Here is an 18667-nt window from a genome sequence, read left to right on the forward strand (position 1 = left end):
TCACTAGGACAACATTTTGAATGTGATCCCTTAACAAACCTTCAAATAATTTGCCCACCACAGATGTCAGATTTACTGGCCTATAATTGCCAGGCTGAGATCGTAATCCCTTTTTAAATATTGGAATTATATATATTTTTTTTTTAAAAGTTCACTTTTATTTAACAAAAGACAAAACATTGCTTTTGTCAAAGACAGGTTTGGATCAAATCATTTACAGAACTTTGGGGTTGGGGTATATCTCAAGCCATCTCTCCCAGATTTTTTCGAATTTAGTTGAGGAGCCACGAGCTTCATAAGTGAGTTTAATGAGTAGTAAAGTGCGGTTGACCAAGGTAAGCCAGTATTGAACTGAGGGAGGCGCAGGCTGAAGCCATTGAAGGATTATGGCTTTTTTAGCATAAAATAGCAAAGTACGATACAGAATTCTAACATGAGTTTGTGGAAAATATTGGAATTATATTTAACTGTATAAGAAGAAATGCACTTCCATGAGCCTGAACAACATCAACTTTGTGTGCTACACTGGGAAAACACCTGGGAAATATGATATTGACAAACAAACGCGGTACAAGAGGAAACGCTATGTCTTCTTGCAGCCAAACAGAACCATGTGAGGAGCTGATTACTGGAGGGCTACGTCTTTGGCAAGCCATCAAAGCTTTATGAAAGCCGAGCTGACCAGTGGATTTTCCATCAGGATCCAATGGCACAGATTGATCACATTCGAGTTGCTCAATAAACCTCAGCCAGAGTCTTTTCTCTGGAGGATCATTTGCTTGGAAGAGACCGGTCCAACTCTTTTTTTACACAGTGTGAAAATCTGATATACCCTATGTCCAGGGGGTTGGATAACATTAAAATGATGCATGGAACCTAAGCCTACTGAGCGTCTGAGCAATGTGGCCCAGAACAATCCCAACATTCTTGGTTACAGCCTATAGACCTCTATTTGGTCATGTATTCTATAAATATGTTTAAAGGATAAGCAAACCTTTAAAATAAATGAATGTAAAATTGATTAGAGTGCTAATTTAAGCACTTTTGTAATTTACATTCATTATTTATTAATTTTTCATCCCAAGATATTAAGGGATACATGTACAGTTAATATGAATGAATTGTGTTACAACAGCGCCACCTGCTAGTCATTTTCCCACCAGTCTGACCAGCAAGTAGTCAAGGAAGTTGTCAGGAGAAAGAAAGAGGCTGATGTTCTTCTGCTTAGGAATAAAATTAGAAACCTTTCTGACATCTTTCCTAAGCAGAAGAACATCAGCCTCTTTCTTTCTCCTGACAACTTCCTTGACTACTTGCTGGTCAGACTGGTGGGAAACTGACCAGCAGGTGGCGCTGTTGTAACAAAATACATTCATATTAACAGCACATGTATCCCTTAATATCTTGGAATGAAAAAAGAATAAATAATGAATATAAATTACAAAAGTGCTTACAATAGCACTCTCATCAATTTTAAAATCGCTTATTTTAAAGGTTTACTTATCCTTTAACTTAAATTTCAATTTCCTGCAAGTACCTTTAGTAAAGTGTTCCTGGAGCTGTAGTCCATCTATGGTTATCAGGCTGCAGGAGGAATATTCAACATTACAAGATGTTACATTTTGTCGCCTCTACTTTCTTTTTGGTCATGAGTGCAAAAAATGTGCTTTTGTTCTCTGTTCTCAATGTTTTGTGTGTCGTCACCTCAAGACTTGTGTGCGTAGGCATGAATGTAGGGCTATTGAGGGGTGTGACCCAGCTTCTGGGGCTTTGTCTGCACCCTCTTGTCTGAAAACCAGAATGTGGGTTGTGGCAAAATTGCATTTATATGTGCCTCCCAGACTATAGTGCACAGTTATAAGAGTATTACAAAGTACTTATGGGGAATTCTCAGGCCTTCTGATTGTGGACCCCACTTGCAGGCTGAGTCTGAGTGAACTTCAAGAAAGTGAGTGGCTCCGAGATGGCCGTCCTCTCTCCTCCACTCCTCATGACTCCAGATGTCTTGGAATCTAGTGGCTTGGCCATGAAGAACTGTGTGGATGCCGCCTTCATGGTAAGTGCACTTAATTAGCACATTGTACAATATAAACTCTAGAACTGTCCCTCTATACCAGGGATCCACAACCTTTTGAACCCGTGAGCAACATTCAGAAGTAAAAGGAGTTGGGGAGCAACACAAGCATGAAAAATGTTCTTGGGGTGCCAAATAAGTGCTGTGATTGGCCATTTAGTAGCCCCTATGTGGATTGTCAACCTACATTGAGACTCTGTTTGGCAGTGCACCTGGTTTTTATGAAACCACAACTTACCTCCAAGCCTGGAATTCAAAAATAATCACCTGCTTTGAGGCCACTGGGAGCAACACCCAAGGGGTTGGAGAGTAACATGTTACTCACAAGCTACTGGTTGGGGATCACTGACCTATACCAATGATCCCCAACCAGTAGTTTGTGAGTAACATATTTCTCTCCAACCCAGTGTTGGACTGGCCCACAGGGATACCAGGAAAGGTCCCGGTGGGCCCAGGTGTCAGTGGCCCCTCATGCTGCTAAACATTTGGCCTATTTCATGGCCATTCCTTATTTCTATGAGAACAAAGAGGCTAAATAGATGGAATAACAGATTATAGTCTGTAAAGAAAAGAGACTAGGTGGAGTGAGGAGAGGGAGAATAATAGTGACCCTGGTCTAAGGTTTTTGGGTGGGCCCGTGGTGTCCCAGTCCGACACTGCTCCAACCCCTTGGATGTTGCTCCCAGTGGCCTCAAAGCAGGAGATTATTTTTGAATTCCAGGCTGGGGGCAAGTTTTAGTTTCTTAAAAACCAGGTGTCCTATCAAACAGAGTCTCTAGTAGGCTACAGGACTACCATAGGGGCTACCAATAGCCAATCACAGAAAAAAAGAAGAATTTTCAAAATTTTTCCTTTTTGTATTTTGTATTGTAGCAGATTTATTCTGTTTGGAAGTTCAGCAGCTATGCTGCAGGCCAGGCTTCCATGTGGTTGTAGCACCCCCATACCTGTCTCTTTAAATGGTGGAACAATGCCTTTGGAAATGGGTGTTGGTCTGGGCAGTTTCTCTCTCTTAAAAGCCGCAAGCGGGGGAGGATTAATCTCATGGAACCAATGCTGGGGTCTAGGTTATCTCTCCCCTTTGAAAGCTAATGGCGGGGGAGGACTAAGCCCTATGATGAAAACCAATGCCCAGGTCGGGAGACCTTATTTTTCAGGTAATGCTCTTATGCCGGGAGGCTTTAGCATTTGAAATTATGACCAGAGGTAAATAGTTAGGGACCGCCATATGGGTTTTACCTTGACGTGGTATGGTGGCTTATCAATCTTATGATCATCATTTTGTAACTAAAAACCCCCCTGTCTTTGTAAATACATGCATCTGCATAGATTACTGATATGACAGGGGCCCAGGGAATGTGCATTGATCAATTTTTCTTCTTTTTTTCTATGTCTGTAGTTAATTTGGCCAGATCAGTAGCACTTCCAATGTATTTTAGTACATTTTTATTTAGCCATGGAGTGCTCTCACAATTTTTCCTTTTTGTATTTTGTACAATAGCCAATCACAGCCTTTATTCAGCACCCCCAGGAAACATTGTCATGCTTGCATGGCTCCCCAACTATTTTTACATCTGAATGTTGCTCATGGGTAAAAAAGGATGGGGACCCCTGCTCGATACTGTATCCAGCGCTGGCCACATTCATGTCTACATCAGTATTTCTGTTAAACAGCCCAGATCTGACACATGATTTACTAATTCTCTTTCCCACAGAGACAATCCATCATACAGTCAGAAACGTAACAACAAATATTCTCTATCACAATCTTGAAACAAACATCGACATCATTTTAAGGCAGAGTTGTCCAACTTTTTTCAACACAAACATAGGCCTACGATGCAATTTTCCATATCCGTTCATAGGCCAAATAGGATTATAATTATGGTGCTGCATAAAGGGGCAAATGGAACAGTTGGGGAGCCCTGTAAAAAATAATTGGAAGGGCCCCTGACCTTTACTTGGACAGCTTTGTTACTAGAGCAGTCGTTGTCAAACCTTTTCACTTCAATAACCTCCACCTTCAAGGTCTAGGCTTTGACCAGAGTCCCCCCCCAGCTCTACAGATATAGGAAGGTATCAGTGTCAGCCATAGTTTCAAGAACATCTATATTTATATAGCAATATTTATTATTAGACATCATTAATGAGTGTAGAAAAACATGTAATATAAATACTCAGACATAATAAGCCGATATTATAAATGAGTGCATTAAATACGGGAATATATATAAAAAAATCCATTTACTCCCACAAGATGTCACCAGTGAACTTTATAAGCTCATGTGACAGTTTCCATTTAAAACCCATTTGTTACAAAACCCTAAAAAGGAGATAAAGAAACAAAACCGTAAACAATTTGTCTCTATAACATTTTTGGGCAAATTTACCTAGGGTCGAATATTGAGGGTTAATTAACCCTCGATATTCGACCGTCGAAGTAAAATCCTTAGACTTCGAATATCAAAGTCGAAGGATTTTGTGCTATTCCTACGAACGAACGATATTCCTTCAATCAGAAAATTGTTAGGAAGCCTATGAAGACCTTCCCCATACGCTAACATGGGCCTCGGTAGCTTTTAGGTGGCGAACTAGGGGGTTAAAGAATTTTTTAAAGAGACAGTACTTCGACTATCGAATGGTCGAATAGTCAAACGATTTTTAGTTCAAATCGTTCATTTCAAAGTCGAAGGTCGTAGTTGAAGGTCCAAGTAGCCATATTCGACCATTCGAAATTCGAACTATTTTTCCTTTATTCCTTCACTCGAACTAAGTAAATGGGCCCCTGAATCATTTCCTCCCACTGTAAAAACCATAGAAGAATTTCCAGAGTTCTGTGTCCATAATTGAAGCCGACTTTACAAATATTGTATTAGTACAACAAAAGCTGTTGCCTGACATGAGATTAACCCGGCAGAGCAATATTGCCTGAAAAAGATCCGATTCAACTGTCACATGGCGGATTAGGCCCAAATTGCCATCTGATAAGTGACACCGTGAGGCACATTTATCAAAGGGTCAAATTTCGAGTTTTTAAAAATTCCCACCAATTCGACCAGTCAAAATTTATTTAAAAAAAAAAAAAAATCGCATTTTTTTCAAACTCGGTTGAATTAAATCGACCCAAAAACTTCAATTCGGTTTGAATTTAAAAAACTTGATTAGAGTTATTTCTCTGAAAAAAAACTTGAATGTCAGGAAGGCTGCAAAGAACTCCAAATTGATCCCTGGACGTTTCCCATTGAATCAAACAGCAATTCGGCAGGTTTTAGGTGGCAAATAGTCAACTGTGAGTTCTTAAAGAGCCAGAGTATGATAAATCTCGAAATTTGATTTTTTTTTTTTTTTTAAAAAAACTTGAATCAAATTTGAATAACTCCCTAGTCAAATTTGAAAGCTTTGACCATAAAATAATTCGAAAATTCCAACTTCAAATTTTCTATTTGACCCTTGATCATCTGCCCCTGTGTGTAGCTTAAATATTTCTTTTAAAGGAGAAGCAAACCCAAAAGCTAAAAAAAACCTACCCCTCTACCCTATATAGATCCTCCTCCCCCAGCCTAAGTGTTACCCCGGGCAAGTGCCCCAAACTTTTAACTTACCCCTCGGTGCAGATTCAGACATCGGAATTCATGGGCGCCATCTTAAGCCGATTCGGTAATCTTTGGGTTTTTTTAACTTTTGGGTTTGCTTCTCCTTTAAGCAAAGTTCCTCTATACATTCTTGACTGTACAGTTTATCATTATGTAGAATTGTTTTGCCCCATCACTAAATCCATTGCAGATTTATTCTTTCTGTTACTAATGTGCACTTTTTTAGCCAGAAGAATCATTTCAGGAAATTTGGGAGTGAAATCACAATTAAGTCCCATGTGTCTATCGGTGACTTAACAAGAACGGGATTAGAGACAGATGGATAACTACACCTAAGGGCAGAGACACACGCTCAGATTCGGGGAGACTAATTTCGGGCGACTAATTTCCCCGAAAAGCCTTCCCGCCAGCTAGAAATCAATGGTGGGATGGCACTCGGAGCGCTTCTTTTACTGAAGTCGTCTGAAATTTCCTCGTGAGGCAACTTCGGAAAACAAAGCGCACCACTTGCATTCCCGCTGGTGATTTAGTTTCTAGCTGACGGGAGGCAGTTTGGGGAGATTAGTCGCCCGAAGAAGCGATTTGTAGTAGAGCAAATAAGTGCTGAATTGTGTCGGCAGGTCAGTAGTTTGTCTACAGGCCACAAAAGTTGTCATGTTACAAGTAGTGTCACTGACATAACCTGGGTGTAATGGGAGCAGACAAACACACACACAACATCCCTGTCTACACCGCCCTCTGCACTCTAAGGGGGTTATTTACTAAACTCCCAATGCAAAAATCCTGAAAACATTTGTGATTTTTTTTGTATAAATTCAGACTTTTAAAAAAATCACGAATTTTTCAGTATTTATTAAACCCAGAGGATGGAAAAAAAGTCCAATCAGAATGTCCGGCATCTCAGACCAGTCGAGGTTACATATAAGTAAACGGGAGAAGTCCCAAAGATTTTTTTGATGTGTGCTGGGTCTTATGCATTATCCCAAAGATTTTTGAGTTTTGGGAAAAAAAGCATACAAAATCTGAGTTTTCAGGTGGAAAATCCAAAAAAAAAAAAAAAACATGTGAAATTTGAATTTTTTCCCGCAAACCACATTTTCAGGAAAATGTAATAATAAATAAGCGAGGGAAAGACGTGCAGATGTAATCGGAGTCTTTGGCAGAACATGTTGAGATAAATTTGGACTTTGATAAATAACCCCCTAAGCGTTCCATGTCACTCACTGTCCACCCCCGAAAAACCGCCACCATGAAGGTATTTGTTAATTCAGCACTGCATGTTTATTAAGCAGCTACATCTGCATTTGTCCCATACATTTAAAGGGCATGTAAAGAAAAATAAATAAAATCCCATTTAATGAAAAAGAAACCTATCTCCAATATACTTTAATTAAAAAATCTGTACTGTTTTTATAAGAAACCTGACTGTATGCAGTGAAATTCTCCCTTCATTTACTGCTGTGGATAGGAATTGTCAGACGGTCCCTAACTGCTCTGCAGGGAAACAATCATACTTATGTACAGCAGGGGGAGCCCCCGCCTTACTTCCCAGCCATGCAGAACTCAAGCAGCTTTGTTTGTTTCCCTGTAGAGCAGTCGGCGACTTTGTAGAGATTTGTATTGGATTTTATTTTTCCTTTACATCCCCTTTACTGTTTCCAACTCCAGCTGCAGGGACAAAGATCATGGAGCCAGATTTAAACAGATAAACTGGGATTCTATTTGGAGGATTATTTTGCTGCAGCCACTGGTTCTGCAGAGTTGGAGAAAGTTTGTATTAAACAATAGAAAAACTATAAAATCCACATTAGATTACATGACAACACAGGACCCAGTGCAGTCTGTATATTCTGATTATTAATCAGTCTTGTGTATCGGCTTCTGGCAGATATTATTTGACTTATTTGTGCTGTTTTGATCATTTATGATGATCCCTAAGCAGCCCAGACCACACTGAGCATGTGCACAGTCTTGGTCTTGCAAAGATGTATAACAAAGTTACAAGATGGTGACCCCCTGTGGCCAACTTTGAAAGCATAAATCATTTGTTTGATTAGGCTTGTGGTGCAGTAAGTTCATGTTTATATTTAGTATACAAAATGATTATTATTATTAACGAGTATACAGGTGTAAACAGGTGCATTATTTATATATAGAGAGATGAATGATGGACGTAGAGAAAAATGTGAATATCCAGTAAGGAATTGTACAATAACAACACACAGACACAGATTCACAAACACTAACTTTATTGAAGTAGGAATTTCTTGCTGACCAGCCCCGTGTTGCTAAACTGTAACCAAACTTTCCCTCCCCAAATAAACGAGACCCTCAGACATTGATATTCCCGTCCATCTCTCCAGGCTCAGAGGACTAAAAGTGCCGCAGCCTCAAATAAACATGAAATGACAAATCCTCCGAGATTTCCTATTTGCACAAAATAGTGACAAAACCACAAAACGAAGCAGAAAAACGACACTTATTGCTCTTAACGCGTTTCAGGAACTGTTCTGAAGTTTTTATCCTCTGAACATGAAATAAACTAGACGCCTGGTAAATATAAACGACACATTATATAAATCTCTCACTGAGACGGGTGGTAAAGGGTTTAAAGGGAAAGTTAACCTGTGCGTCTTGGCACTGGAGAAAAAGGCTCAGCAAGTGGAATGTGGAAGTGTTTGTCCCTCACAGGGATGTCGGGGGTTATCCACTATAAGGATATTTAAGGAGTAAAGCCTCTCCGGCTCCTAACTTCAAGCTTTTTAGGGAAACAGTGTCCCCGTCTTTTCGTTGTGGGTTGGAACTCAACACAACTGTTCCCTGTTCTGGCAGCTCTTTGTCTCCATCTTGTTTCAGGAACAGTTCTGCCTCCCCCTCGTAGTTAAAGTTTAAAGCCGTCACATATCGCTCATTCTGATCCCAACTTCTTAGGAAAGATATGGCCTGGTCACTATTATATAGTAGTGCAAAGTCGCCGTGCAGGAGGGACCGCTCTTTCCCCCGCAGGTCACTCAACTTCCTGTATACGTTTAGGAACGACCCCTTGTCGGCATCTTGTCCCTGCAGATACATATAGAATAACGATATTAGTAATCAGTCCAACTGACTGCTGTGTTTTAGCAAAGACGATTGGCTTATTGTTATTGTCCAATGATTGTTACAGAACCTGGGCTCTACCCTTTTCTGCTTAAAGGAGAACTAAACCCTAAAAATGAATGTGGCTAAAAATGTCCTATTTTCTATAGTGAACTTATTGCAGGAGGCTAAAGTTTGAGCTTGTCAATAGCAGCAATGATCCAGGACTTCAAACTTGTCACAGGGGGTCACCATCTTGGAAAGTGTCTGTGACACTCACATGCTCAGTGGGCTCTGATTGGCTGTTGAGAAGCTAAGCTTAGGGCTCGTCACTAATTATCCAGCAGAAAATGAGCTTCCCTGGCTGTAATATAAGCTGATGCTACAGGTTTGCTGATTATTCAATTCTGATGCTAATTGCACTGGTTTCTGTGCTGCCATGTAGTAATTATGTGTATTAATTACTAATCAGCCTTATATTGTGACATTTCTATTCTATGTGTACTGTATATTGTGAGTGGCTCCCTAAGCTCAGTAAGTGACAGCAGCACAGAGCATGTGAATCAGTGAATCAGCAGAAAAGAAGATGGGGAGCTACTGGGGCATCTTTGGAGAAGCAGATCTTTACTGCTAAAGGGCTGTGGTTGCCTTGGGCTGGTAACATTTCTACCTAGTTCTTTAGTTAGGCTTTAGTTCTCCTTTAAACTCATATGAAAATGTAGCAAATGTATATTCTTTACATCCATGTCTGTAGCCATTCATCTGATACTGGTTGGGGATCACTGCATTACAGTAACATTGTTGGTGTGTAATTCAAGTCCCTGTGGTCTGGTTAAGCCGTTTTTTTGTAGCCGTAGCCAACTTGAGTAAGTAGGACAAAGGTTGTAGCTAAGCGACTACTGGAACCGGCTTGGCCGAAGGGGAAATGAGAGAACAATGAAATGTGCTGAGTGGAGACATGTGCTTGGAATGCTGACGACAGCAAGAATGAATCTGCTGATTATCCAGACATAAATCTGAGACTAAAGGGCAGTGGAACAGAAATGAGGTGATTACACAGTAAATATCAGGCGTCTCGTTCACATCATTTATACATTATACACCTTGATGCTAAGCAGCCATCTAATTACATATTAAACCAAAGCAGTGATACCATTTAATACTACACTGAGCTATTAGTAATGAGCGCATGTCAAACCTGCCATAACTGTTTGAATTATCCCATAAAAATGGCGGCACTTCAGGTTTGGGACCAAAAAAGTTGTAGTTTACACTATTTATTCATGATTTGAAGCTTCTGAAACCAGTTAGAGGTCTAAGGAACCCATTGTGATTGATGGTGACTTTGTTTATGTTGGTGGAATGATATTCTGCTATTGTTATAGACTAAGTATGTTGGGATGTTTCTCATGGAGCTTGTATACTTTAATGTTGCTGTAAGCAAACTATGAGTTCATTAATACTTCTGCTAGCACCAAAACCCTCATTTTGTTTAGTTGGCCATAGTCGTTGTTGGCCATAGTCTAATTTGTCTATAGATAGTTTGCTGAGCCTTCCAGGTATATCAGCAGTGATAATCGACATCTCTTTTTCTCTAACAGTGTCTGGATCACCACTGAATGGATACAGTTTGCCCTGGAGAGGACAGGGTAATAAAAAGTGGCTAAAAATCATTAATGTGGCTCCATTTTAACTGGTTCATACATGGAAAGAACAGGGCAGCAAAGATCCCGTCCTGTTGTGCAACAACCCCCAGGGTCGGACTGGGGGGCCCGGGCCCACCGGGACTGCTGTCCAGGGGCCCCCCGTCCCCCTACTAAAATGCCTCGGGCCAGCAACACCGCTGCTTGGCGCGCATGCGTAACATCGCCGTTCGGCGCACATGCGCAACAGCGCCGTTCGGCGCGCATGATCGCCGGCGCGCATTTTCGCGATTGGAAATATCTAGATAAGTGTTCTTATCTAGTCCAACACTGACAACCCCTCAAGCAGTCACAAGAGCAATAGGGAGGCAAGATGCTTAAAATTCAAATATTGGCACAGGGGCAGCTTAATTGAACACAGTAGATGTTGAATATAAAGGTGGCCATACGCTATTAGATCCGCTCATTTGGCGACGTGACCAAACAAGCGAATCCAATGTGCCCACTAACAGCTGGGGATATCGGGTGAATCCAAACGTTTAGCCCAAGGGCAGAACAATCGGATTACAATGCTGAGAATGGCCGCTGACGGGTCACAGGACTGCATCAACTAGCCAATGACGTCCTGGATCTCAAAAAAAAATCAAACTTGACCGATCGATATCTGGCCGGTTTTTGGTCTGATATCAATCAGGAGAATCCGACACGGGCAGATAAGCTGACGAATCAGTCTAAAGGACCATTATCGGCAGCTTTAATCAGCCCGTGTATGGCCACCCAACAGTAGACTTCTCCATTGCTACAGCCAAACAGAATCATACTGTAACTTAGCTCTAGTGCTATTCTCACCTTAAATGTGACATTTGCATTTACGTCTGTTGCAATTTGAGGAGAGTTATTGGACACTGAAACTTCTCCCCACTGCATGATAGGTCCTGAAAGCTGTGCAGCCTGAAAAAAAGAAAGAGAAAGAAAGTCATTACAGAAGCTTTATCGACTGGGAAGAGAAAAGAGCTGCCAATATTACAGACAATCTGACTTACCAGGCCAGAAAGGTCTTTTAGTCCAATTTCATCCCCATATAAAGAGATTGGAGTCCCCGGCAGTGTGAAGAGCAGGAGTTGGTAGACACGAAGAAGATTCTCGTTGACCATAGAAGCCAAATGGCGCATTTGTGGTGCTCCAACCTGTGGAAGAAACAATATTATTGTTATTATTATTATCTACTTGAACATAATACACAGATGAGGGGGAAACACTTTCCAGTTGGTTCATATGAAGCCTTCCACCTACTCACTTGCCTAATGTCGTATATATGACTGTATATATGACTAGTTAGGAAGAAAATGCCTCATTTCACCAGAATCATCATAATTATGTGCCCACTCTTTCCATAATTGAAGAGGCAAGTTATCAAATTAGAGATGAGCAACAGAGACATAACTCAGCTGCTTACACCTTAATATCCAAAATCTTTACTCAACTTGGAACATACATTTTAAACAATATTAGTAATAAAGGTGGCATGCTGTTTTAGCCCATTATTTGAGAAGAACATGCCAATGTCCTCACCATCCAACTGTTCCCCAGGATGCCAGTCTCGGCCACATATTGCTTGATGGTCGCACCCAAAGAACTAAAGTTTTTCTTGTTTTCAGCATCCAGGAAGCGATAGAAGAGTGTGCCTTGAACTGTCTCGTTTGAGGGACCAGCAAGGTTGTTATGGACAGTACTTGTGGATAACAGTAACACTCTGGGGGGAGAGAATGAGAAATGACATTTCAGAAGGTAAAATAACTAAAGAGGAACATTTGTCAGGCACAAATGAAAAGAAGGACAGACAGAGATGAAATAGATGATGTCATATTGTTTTATTGTAAAATTCAATAAAAAGAATTTGAAAAGACAGAGATGAAACAAAGTAAATATGTATATATATATACACAACATGTAGTGAGAGCTTCTTATATACATATATTTATATATATATATATATATATATATATATATAGTCTCCCTTTAAAGCACTATTCACCTTGGTTTTCCTTCTTTGCTGTAATTGGCAGTCATGTTCCCCCATTCAGAAAGAAAACTGCTTGCCTGCAGAATAAACATGAATTTAATTACCCTACACATTAAAGGGATACTGTCATGGCAAAAATGCTGTCAGTTAATAGTGCTGCTCCAGCAGAATTCTGCACTGAAATCCATTTCTCAAAAGAGCAAACAGATTTTTTTATATTGAATTTTGAAATCTGACATGGGGCTAGACATTTTGTCAATTTCCCAGCTGCCCCTGGTCATGTGACTTGTGCCTGCACTTTAGGAGAGAAATGCTTTCTGGCAGGCTGCTGTTTTTCCTTCTCAATGTAACTGAATGTGTCTCAGTGGGACCTGGATTTTACTATTGAGTGTTGTTCTTAGATCTACCAGGCAGCTGTTATCTTGTGTTAGGGAGCTGCTATCTGGTAACCTTCCCATTGTTCTGTTGTTAGGCTGCTGGGGGGAAAGGGAGGGGGTGATATCACTCCAACTTGCAGTACAGCAGTAAAGAGTGATTGAAGTTTATCAGAGCACAAGTCACATGACTGGGGGCAGCTGGGAAATTGACAAAATGTCTAGCCCCATGTCAGATTTCAAAATTAAATGTAAAAAAATCTGTTTGCTCTTTTGAGAAATGGATTTCAGGGCAGAATTCTGCTGGAGCAGCACTATTAACTGATTCATTTTGAAAAAAAATGTTTTTTCCCATGACAGTATCCCTTTAACATTGGCTAAACATTAAAGGAACAGTAACACTAACAAATGAAAGTGTATTAAATGAATTGGCCTGCACTGGTAAAACTGCTTTGTTTGCTTCCGAAACATTATCATTACTTAAAAAAAAACCCTTTGATGTTAATGTTCCTTTTAGTAAGAATAGTATGTTACTCACATTGGGAAAATTCTCACTGTCTCCAAAGTATATTCCTCCGACGCCACGTTCCAGCCAAACATTAACCGCTTCCTAAATATAGAGAAATGCATTATGTTTCAAATACATCTGCTTTCGACAGTGTTGTGTAGTTATGCATCAGTTCAAATGCCGTCTCTAATATCGACTGAATCTGCCGCACCGTTACATTATCCTCAAAGTCAACGATCGACTCCCTTTCAGTCTTTTCAAACCAGCTCTTTTCACTGTGGTAATTAGGAGTAAGGTCCAAGATGATCTGAATACCTGCGAGAAAGGAACATTTTAGGAATGGGAAGCGATAGAAACAAGCTGACCCGCATGTTCAATAGTGATAGAATAACTAGGGATGCACTGAATCCAGGATTTGGTTCGGATTCGGCCAAGATTCGGTCTTTTTCAACAGGATTCGGATCCGTATGCAAATTAGGGGTAGGGAGAGAAATCGAGTGACTTTTTGTCACAAAACAAGGAAGTAAAAAATGTTTTCCCCTTCCCACCCCTAATTCGCATATGCAAATTCGGATTCAGTTCGGTATTTGGCCGAATCTTTCGCGAAAGGACTCGGGGGTTCGGACGAATCCATAATAGTGTATTGGGTGCATCCCTAATAATAACAAAGTACTTCATCATCACTTCCATCATAACAGGGGACTTAACAAAAAACTAACAGACAAAGGTTATGAATGAATCAGTTGGATTAAGAGGCTAACGCTAAGCTGACAATCTATAAGGAATGGGAAACAGGTGATACAAAAAGTTGTACAACTCTCGGACTCTCATTGAAACCACTTACTCTTTTTGCGCGCAGCTTCCAGCAGACTGGCGAATTGCTCCTTTGTGCCGTAATTGGGGTCAATGTCAGTGAGTTGGGTTTCTCCGATCTGATCTTTCTTTGTGACGTGTATTGGGCCAATAATCAAACCTTTGACTTTCAGACTGGAAAGTGACTCAATGCGCTTCTCTATACCTGAAGGAGATGCAAGGAAAATCTTGTTATCCTCCGTAGCAAGAAAGAATTATTATTATTATTATACAATACAGCATTAAGGCAAAGTGGAGAAGGGACCCCTCTCACCTCATGTCACAATTACGGTTTTCCTTAAAGGCACTGCAGGGGGTTAAATATTTAAAATGTTCACAAAACCCAGAAAAAAGCAAAGAGAGAAGCTGCTGATTATTAAATGACAGAACGGCATCCATGTTTGGGTCATTTTAACAAGAAAAGGTGGGGTATAATTTCCAACGTTATCATATTTAAAGCCTCTGGTATTGGTTATTGACACATTCTCAGCACATACCAACCTTGTTAAAGGAGAACCAAACTCTTAATTATAAAAAAAAACCCTACCCCCCATAGACCCTCTTCCCTGCTCCCCCGCAGCCTAGGTGTTACCCCTGGTACTTACCCCTTGTTACAGATTCAGCGCATCGGAGTTCACGGGCGCCATCTTCTTCTCTTTGGTAATCTTCGGTAAGTAAGTGCCGGCGCATGCGCAGTTGGCGCAGTCTGCTGGTTTTTTAATGACTGTACATGAGCCGAAAACCACGAAATTGCCAAAGCTCTTAGAGAAGACCTGAAGATTACCGAAGAGAAGAAGATGGCGCCTGTGAACTCCACGGCACAGAATCTGCCACGAGGGGTAAGTAAAGAGTTAGGGGCATTTGGTAAAATGAGGCCGTTTAGGGCTGACATGGGGTTAGGTGGGCCCCCCTTCCCCCCCAGATGTAGCCCAGTGTCCTTTTCCCCAGCCCCCTAGGTAAGAACAATGGAGGGGCTGGCAGTGGTGGGGAAAAAGAGGGGCAGGCTGGAGGTGGAGGTAAGGGAGGAGTTGGTTTTTCCAGGAGGGTTCTTAAGGGGAGGTGAAGCAACTCAGACTTAAAGGACCAGTAACATCAAAAAATTAAATTGTTTTAAAATAATAAAAATATAATGCAGTGTTGCCCTGCATTAGTAAAACTGCTATGTTTGCTTCAGAAACATTACTATAGTTTATGTAAATAAGCTGCTGTGTAGCCATGGGGGCAGCCATTCAAAGGAGAAAAGGTTCAAGTTACACAGCAGATAGCAGATCAGCTCTGTAGACCATAATGCTATCTGTTATCCATTATTTATCCTGTGCCATATAGCCTTTTTTCAATTTCCGCCATTGCTACTCATAAGCTTGTTTATATGAACTGTAGCAGTGTTTCTGAAGCAAACAGATCATTTTTACCAGTGCAGGGCAACATTACACAATATTTTCATTACTTTAAACCACTTTCAGTTTTTGGTGTTACTGTTCCTTTAACTTTGTTTTTTGTTTCCCACCCTCCCTCTCTAGGTAAGATGGAGCCATTCGGAAGGACTGTGCTCCAGGGTACTTGCTACCGATTGCCTGGAAGGGGTCAGGAAGGAATTTCTGCTCGTATCGATAATTGGCTGAAAAGAGTTTTTTGCCTTCCTCTGGTCAGTGATACTTGACTGGGGTCAGCTGTGGCTCAAGGGAGATCAATGAAGGCGTCAGTGTGGCTCTAGGAGCAGGAGTTGGTTACTGTTAGGGTTGCCATATGGCCAGTATTTTACCGGCCGGTAAAAATGATGTTTGATCACAATGTTATTAATAGGGAAAAAAGATTAATATATAGAAAGGCCGGTATTTTTTTGTCGAAAAGCTGGCAACCCTAGTTACGGGTATTGAGTCACGAGTGTGCATCAGACTTGGTCTTGTCTGAGACATGCAAGAGACTGGGGTAAGTGCCAGTTATGCACAATGTGGGGAGCAGGGGGAATTTGCATATGCAAATTAGGAGTGGGAAGGGGAAAACTTTTTTTACTTCCTTGTTTTGTGACAAAAAAGTCAGGCAATTTCCCTCCCCACCCCTAATTTGCATATGCAATTAGGATTTGGATGCGGTTTGGCTGGGCAGAAGGATTCGGGCAAATCCTGCTGAAAAATGCCGAATCCTGTTTGAATCCCGAACTGAAACCTGGATTCAGTGTAACCCTAATTGTTTGGGCAGTGAGCCCACGTTTTTTCAGAATATGAGCCACAGCTGGGGTCAGGGTGTACCTAGTCATTGATGCTTTAAATGTTAAATTAAGCCTGTGACCTCCACAGATATTTGCCACAACATGTCTCTGTGTTTAAATGAATGGTGGGGACACAGCCTGGGGGGATAGGGGGTTCTTTAGCCTAACCCAGGGTAACAACTAGGCCGAGGGGGGGGAGCAGGGAGGGTGGTAGGGGATTTTAATATAAAGGGTTTGGTTCTCCTTTAAGAAGCAAGTTTAATGCCTCCAGATAACCTAGAGAAATGCAGAGGAACATGTTTTCTCCCAGCCCCCACTCTCATTCAGAACACAGGACTCTGAAATACTCTCCCTCCCCCTCCTCCTCCTCCTCGCAGCCTTCATACCCTCTGTACATTGTTTTTCCCCTTTCTCACATTCTGCGCTGTGCAAGGAAAGCTTTCTAATCTATACAGAGGTCACTACAAAATAAAATGTATTCAAAGTACAACATTAAATGGCAAATGAATTCACTAGGAAATTACTTTATAGATAAATAAATATATTTTGTCTAGAAACAGAAAAAAATTATATTGAAGAAGCTGAAGCCAAATTTAGAACTAGAGAATTATTCTAGTAAATCGGCCCCGGCACTAGCGTAATAACACGCCTGTAAGTGCAGGAGTAGCTGATGCAATAATAATCCTGACTGTCTGAAACTGGCAGTTGGAGAGTAGCTGATGCAATAGTGTGATGCAGTGTCATTCATACGTCAGCAGAGAAGCACGCGGCTAGGGTTGCTTAATAGCAGAGAACTGATGTATTTCATGTAACAGCACCTTAGTACAAACCCCTAATAAAACTCTTTTCATGCTCAGACTAGAAGCCCGACTCTCTCATAATGATTCACCTTCATCCCCCCGGTCATGACTGGTTATGGGTCTCATGGGATAGAATATTAAATAGAAAAAATATTCCTAATCACACGTTTGTTCTAAATAACAATCTGTTACTTACTCTGAATATTTCCAGCCCCGTCTTCTTGAAAGGTTGCTGGATCTCCAACTTGGTAGAGGGGTCCCTTGTTCCACCACTCCATCGCTGGCAAAGGTCGGCAACGAGGGGCTTGTACGATGATGACCACAGCTCCTGCTAGCATGCCGGCCCAGCCTAGCCAAAACAGAATCAGCAGTGCCCATCGGACTCTCACCCATGCCGGGGTACCAGCCACTCGCAGTAATTCTTCTTTGGACAACCCTGTAAATTTCTGACTCTTCTCATCCTCATCTTCAAGCTTCACCTTAACAACTCCATTCTTCTCTGCCCCTCCATTTGGGCTGTCTCCGGCCCCACCTGCCATTGGGACCTTCTCTTGGTCCAGTTCATTCAGTTCAACGTCTTTCATGTCTAGGGCGGTATCTTGGGTCATGGCTGAAGTCAATGAAGGAACAAAGGAACAGCAGAAAACAAACAGCGGTGAGAAGAGAAGAAAACAAAAAGACAGAGAAAAGAAAAATGGCCTGTGGAATGTAACATGAACAAAGCAAAACTTTTATACAAACACCGGGGAGGCCCATTTATCAAAGTTCAAATTTTTCTCAATAATTTCTGAATACAACTCCGACTGATATTATCTCCTTATTTATCAATATACTTTAACGTAAATTTTGTTTGCGGGGGAAAATACCCTCATACTAATCGTATGAATTTTTTGGGTTTTCCACCCACGAACTCAGAAAAACCACAAAATCTTTGGATTATTGCACGAAACCCAGCGCAGATCAAAATATCTTTGCCGGATTTTCGGGTTCGGACTTTTTTCCATCTTCGGGGTATAATAAATATGTGGGATTTTTTTTTCCGCCCCCCAAAAAAAAGCACAAATTTTTCAGGTTTTTTGGAGCTTAGTAAATGACCCCCTTAAATTATATAAAAAAAAAATCTTTCAAAATATACAACATAGATGAAAATATGTATGAAACATACTATTAACACAGCCTTATATATAGTCATCAGTACAATGAGAATGACTCCATTGATTCCTATAGCACTATAGTATAATTTGCCCTTTATATAGGCAATAATCAGATAACGTCTGTCTCACCGGTGTCCTTGTGTCCTGAGCTCACACTCCAGGCAACTGTCAGTAAGTGCTTGTAATGACACTGTGTCAGCGGCTGTCTCACTATATAAAGCAGGAGCTCATAGTCCCTCCCTCAGCTACAGACTCCCCCCCTCCCAATCCTTCTTAAAGGGGAACTATTGCGAAAATGAAAATTTTAAATAAGCTGCAGCAACTTTCTAAATACAATCAATTAAATATTCTGCATTGTTTCT

General features: G+C 41.0%; 1 protein-coding gene across 1 annotated transcript; it reads right to left on the reverse strand.

Annotated features, from left to right (window-relative positions):
* Positions 1–7899: 7899 nt before the first annotated feature.
* slc3a2.S (solute carrier family 3 (amino acid transporter heavy chain), member 2 S homeolog) lies at positions 7900–18457 on the reverse strand. Its single transcript, NM_001086777.1, is given in 10 exon segments — positions 7900–8727; positions 11235–11336; positions 11429–11572; positions 11958–12138; positions 12421–12485; positions 13321–13392; positions 13502–13605; positions 14135–14308; positions 17348–17761; positions 18435–18457. Coding segments are annotated over 9 exon segments (1611 nt in total). The 5' UTR covers positions 17760–17761; positions 18435–18457; the 3' UTR covers positions 7900–8370.
* Between the last annotated feature and the right edge of the window lie 210 nt (positions 18458–18667).

The sequence above is a fragment of the Xenopus laevis genome, chromosome 4S, assembly GCF_017654675.1.
Source record: "Xenopus laevis strain J_2021 chromosome 4S, Xenopus_laevis_v10.1, whole genome shotgun sequence".
Lineage (NCBI taxonomy): Eukaryota > Metazoa > Chordata > Amphibia > Anura > Pipidae > Xenopus > Xenopus laevis.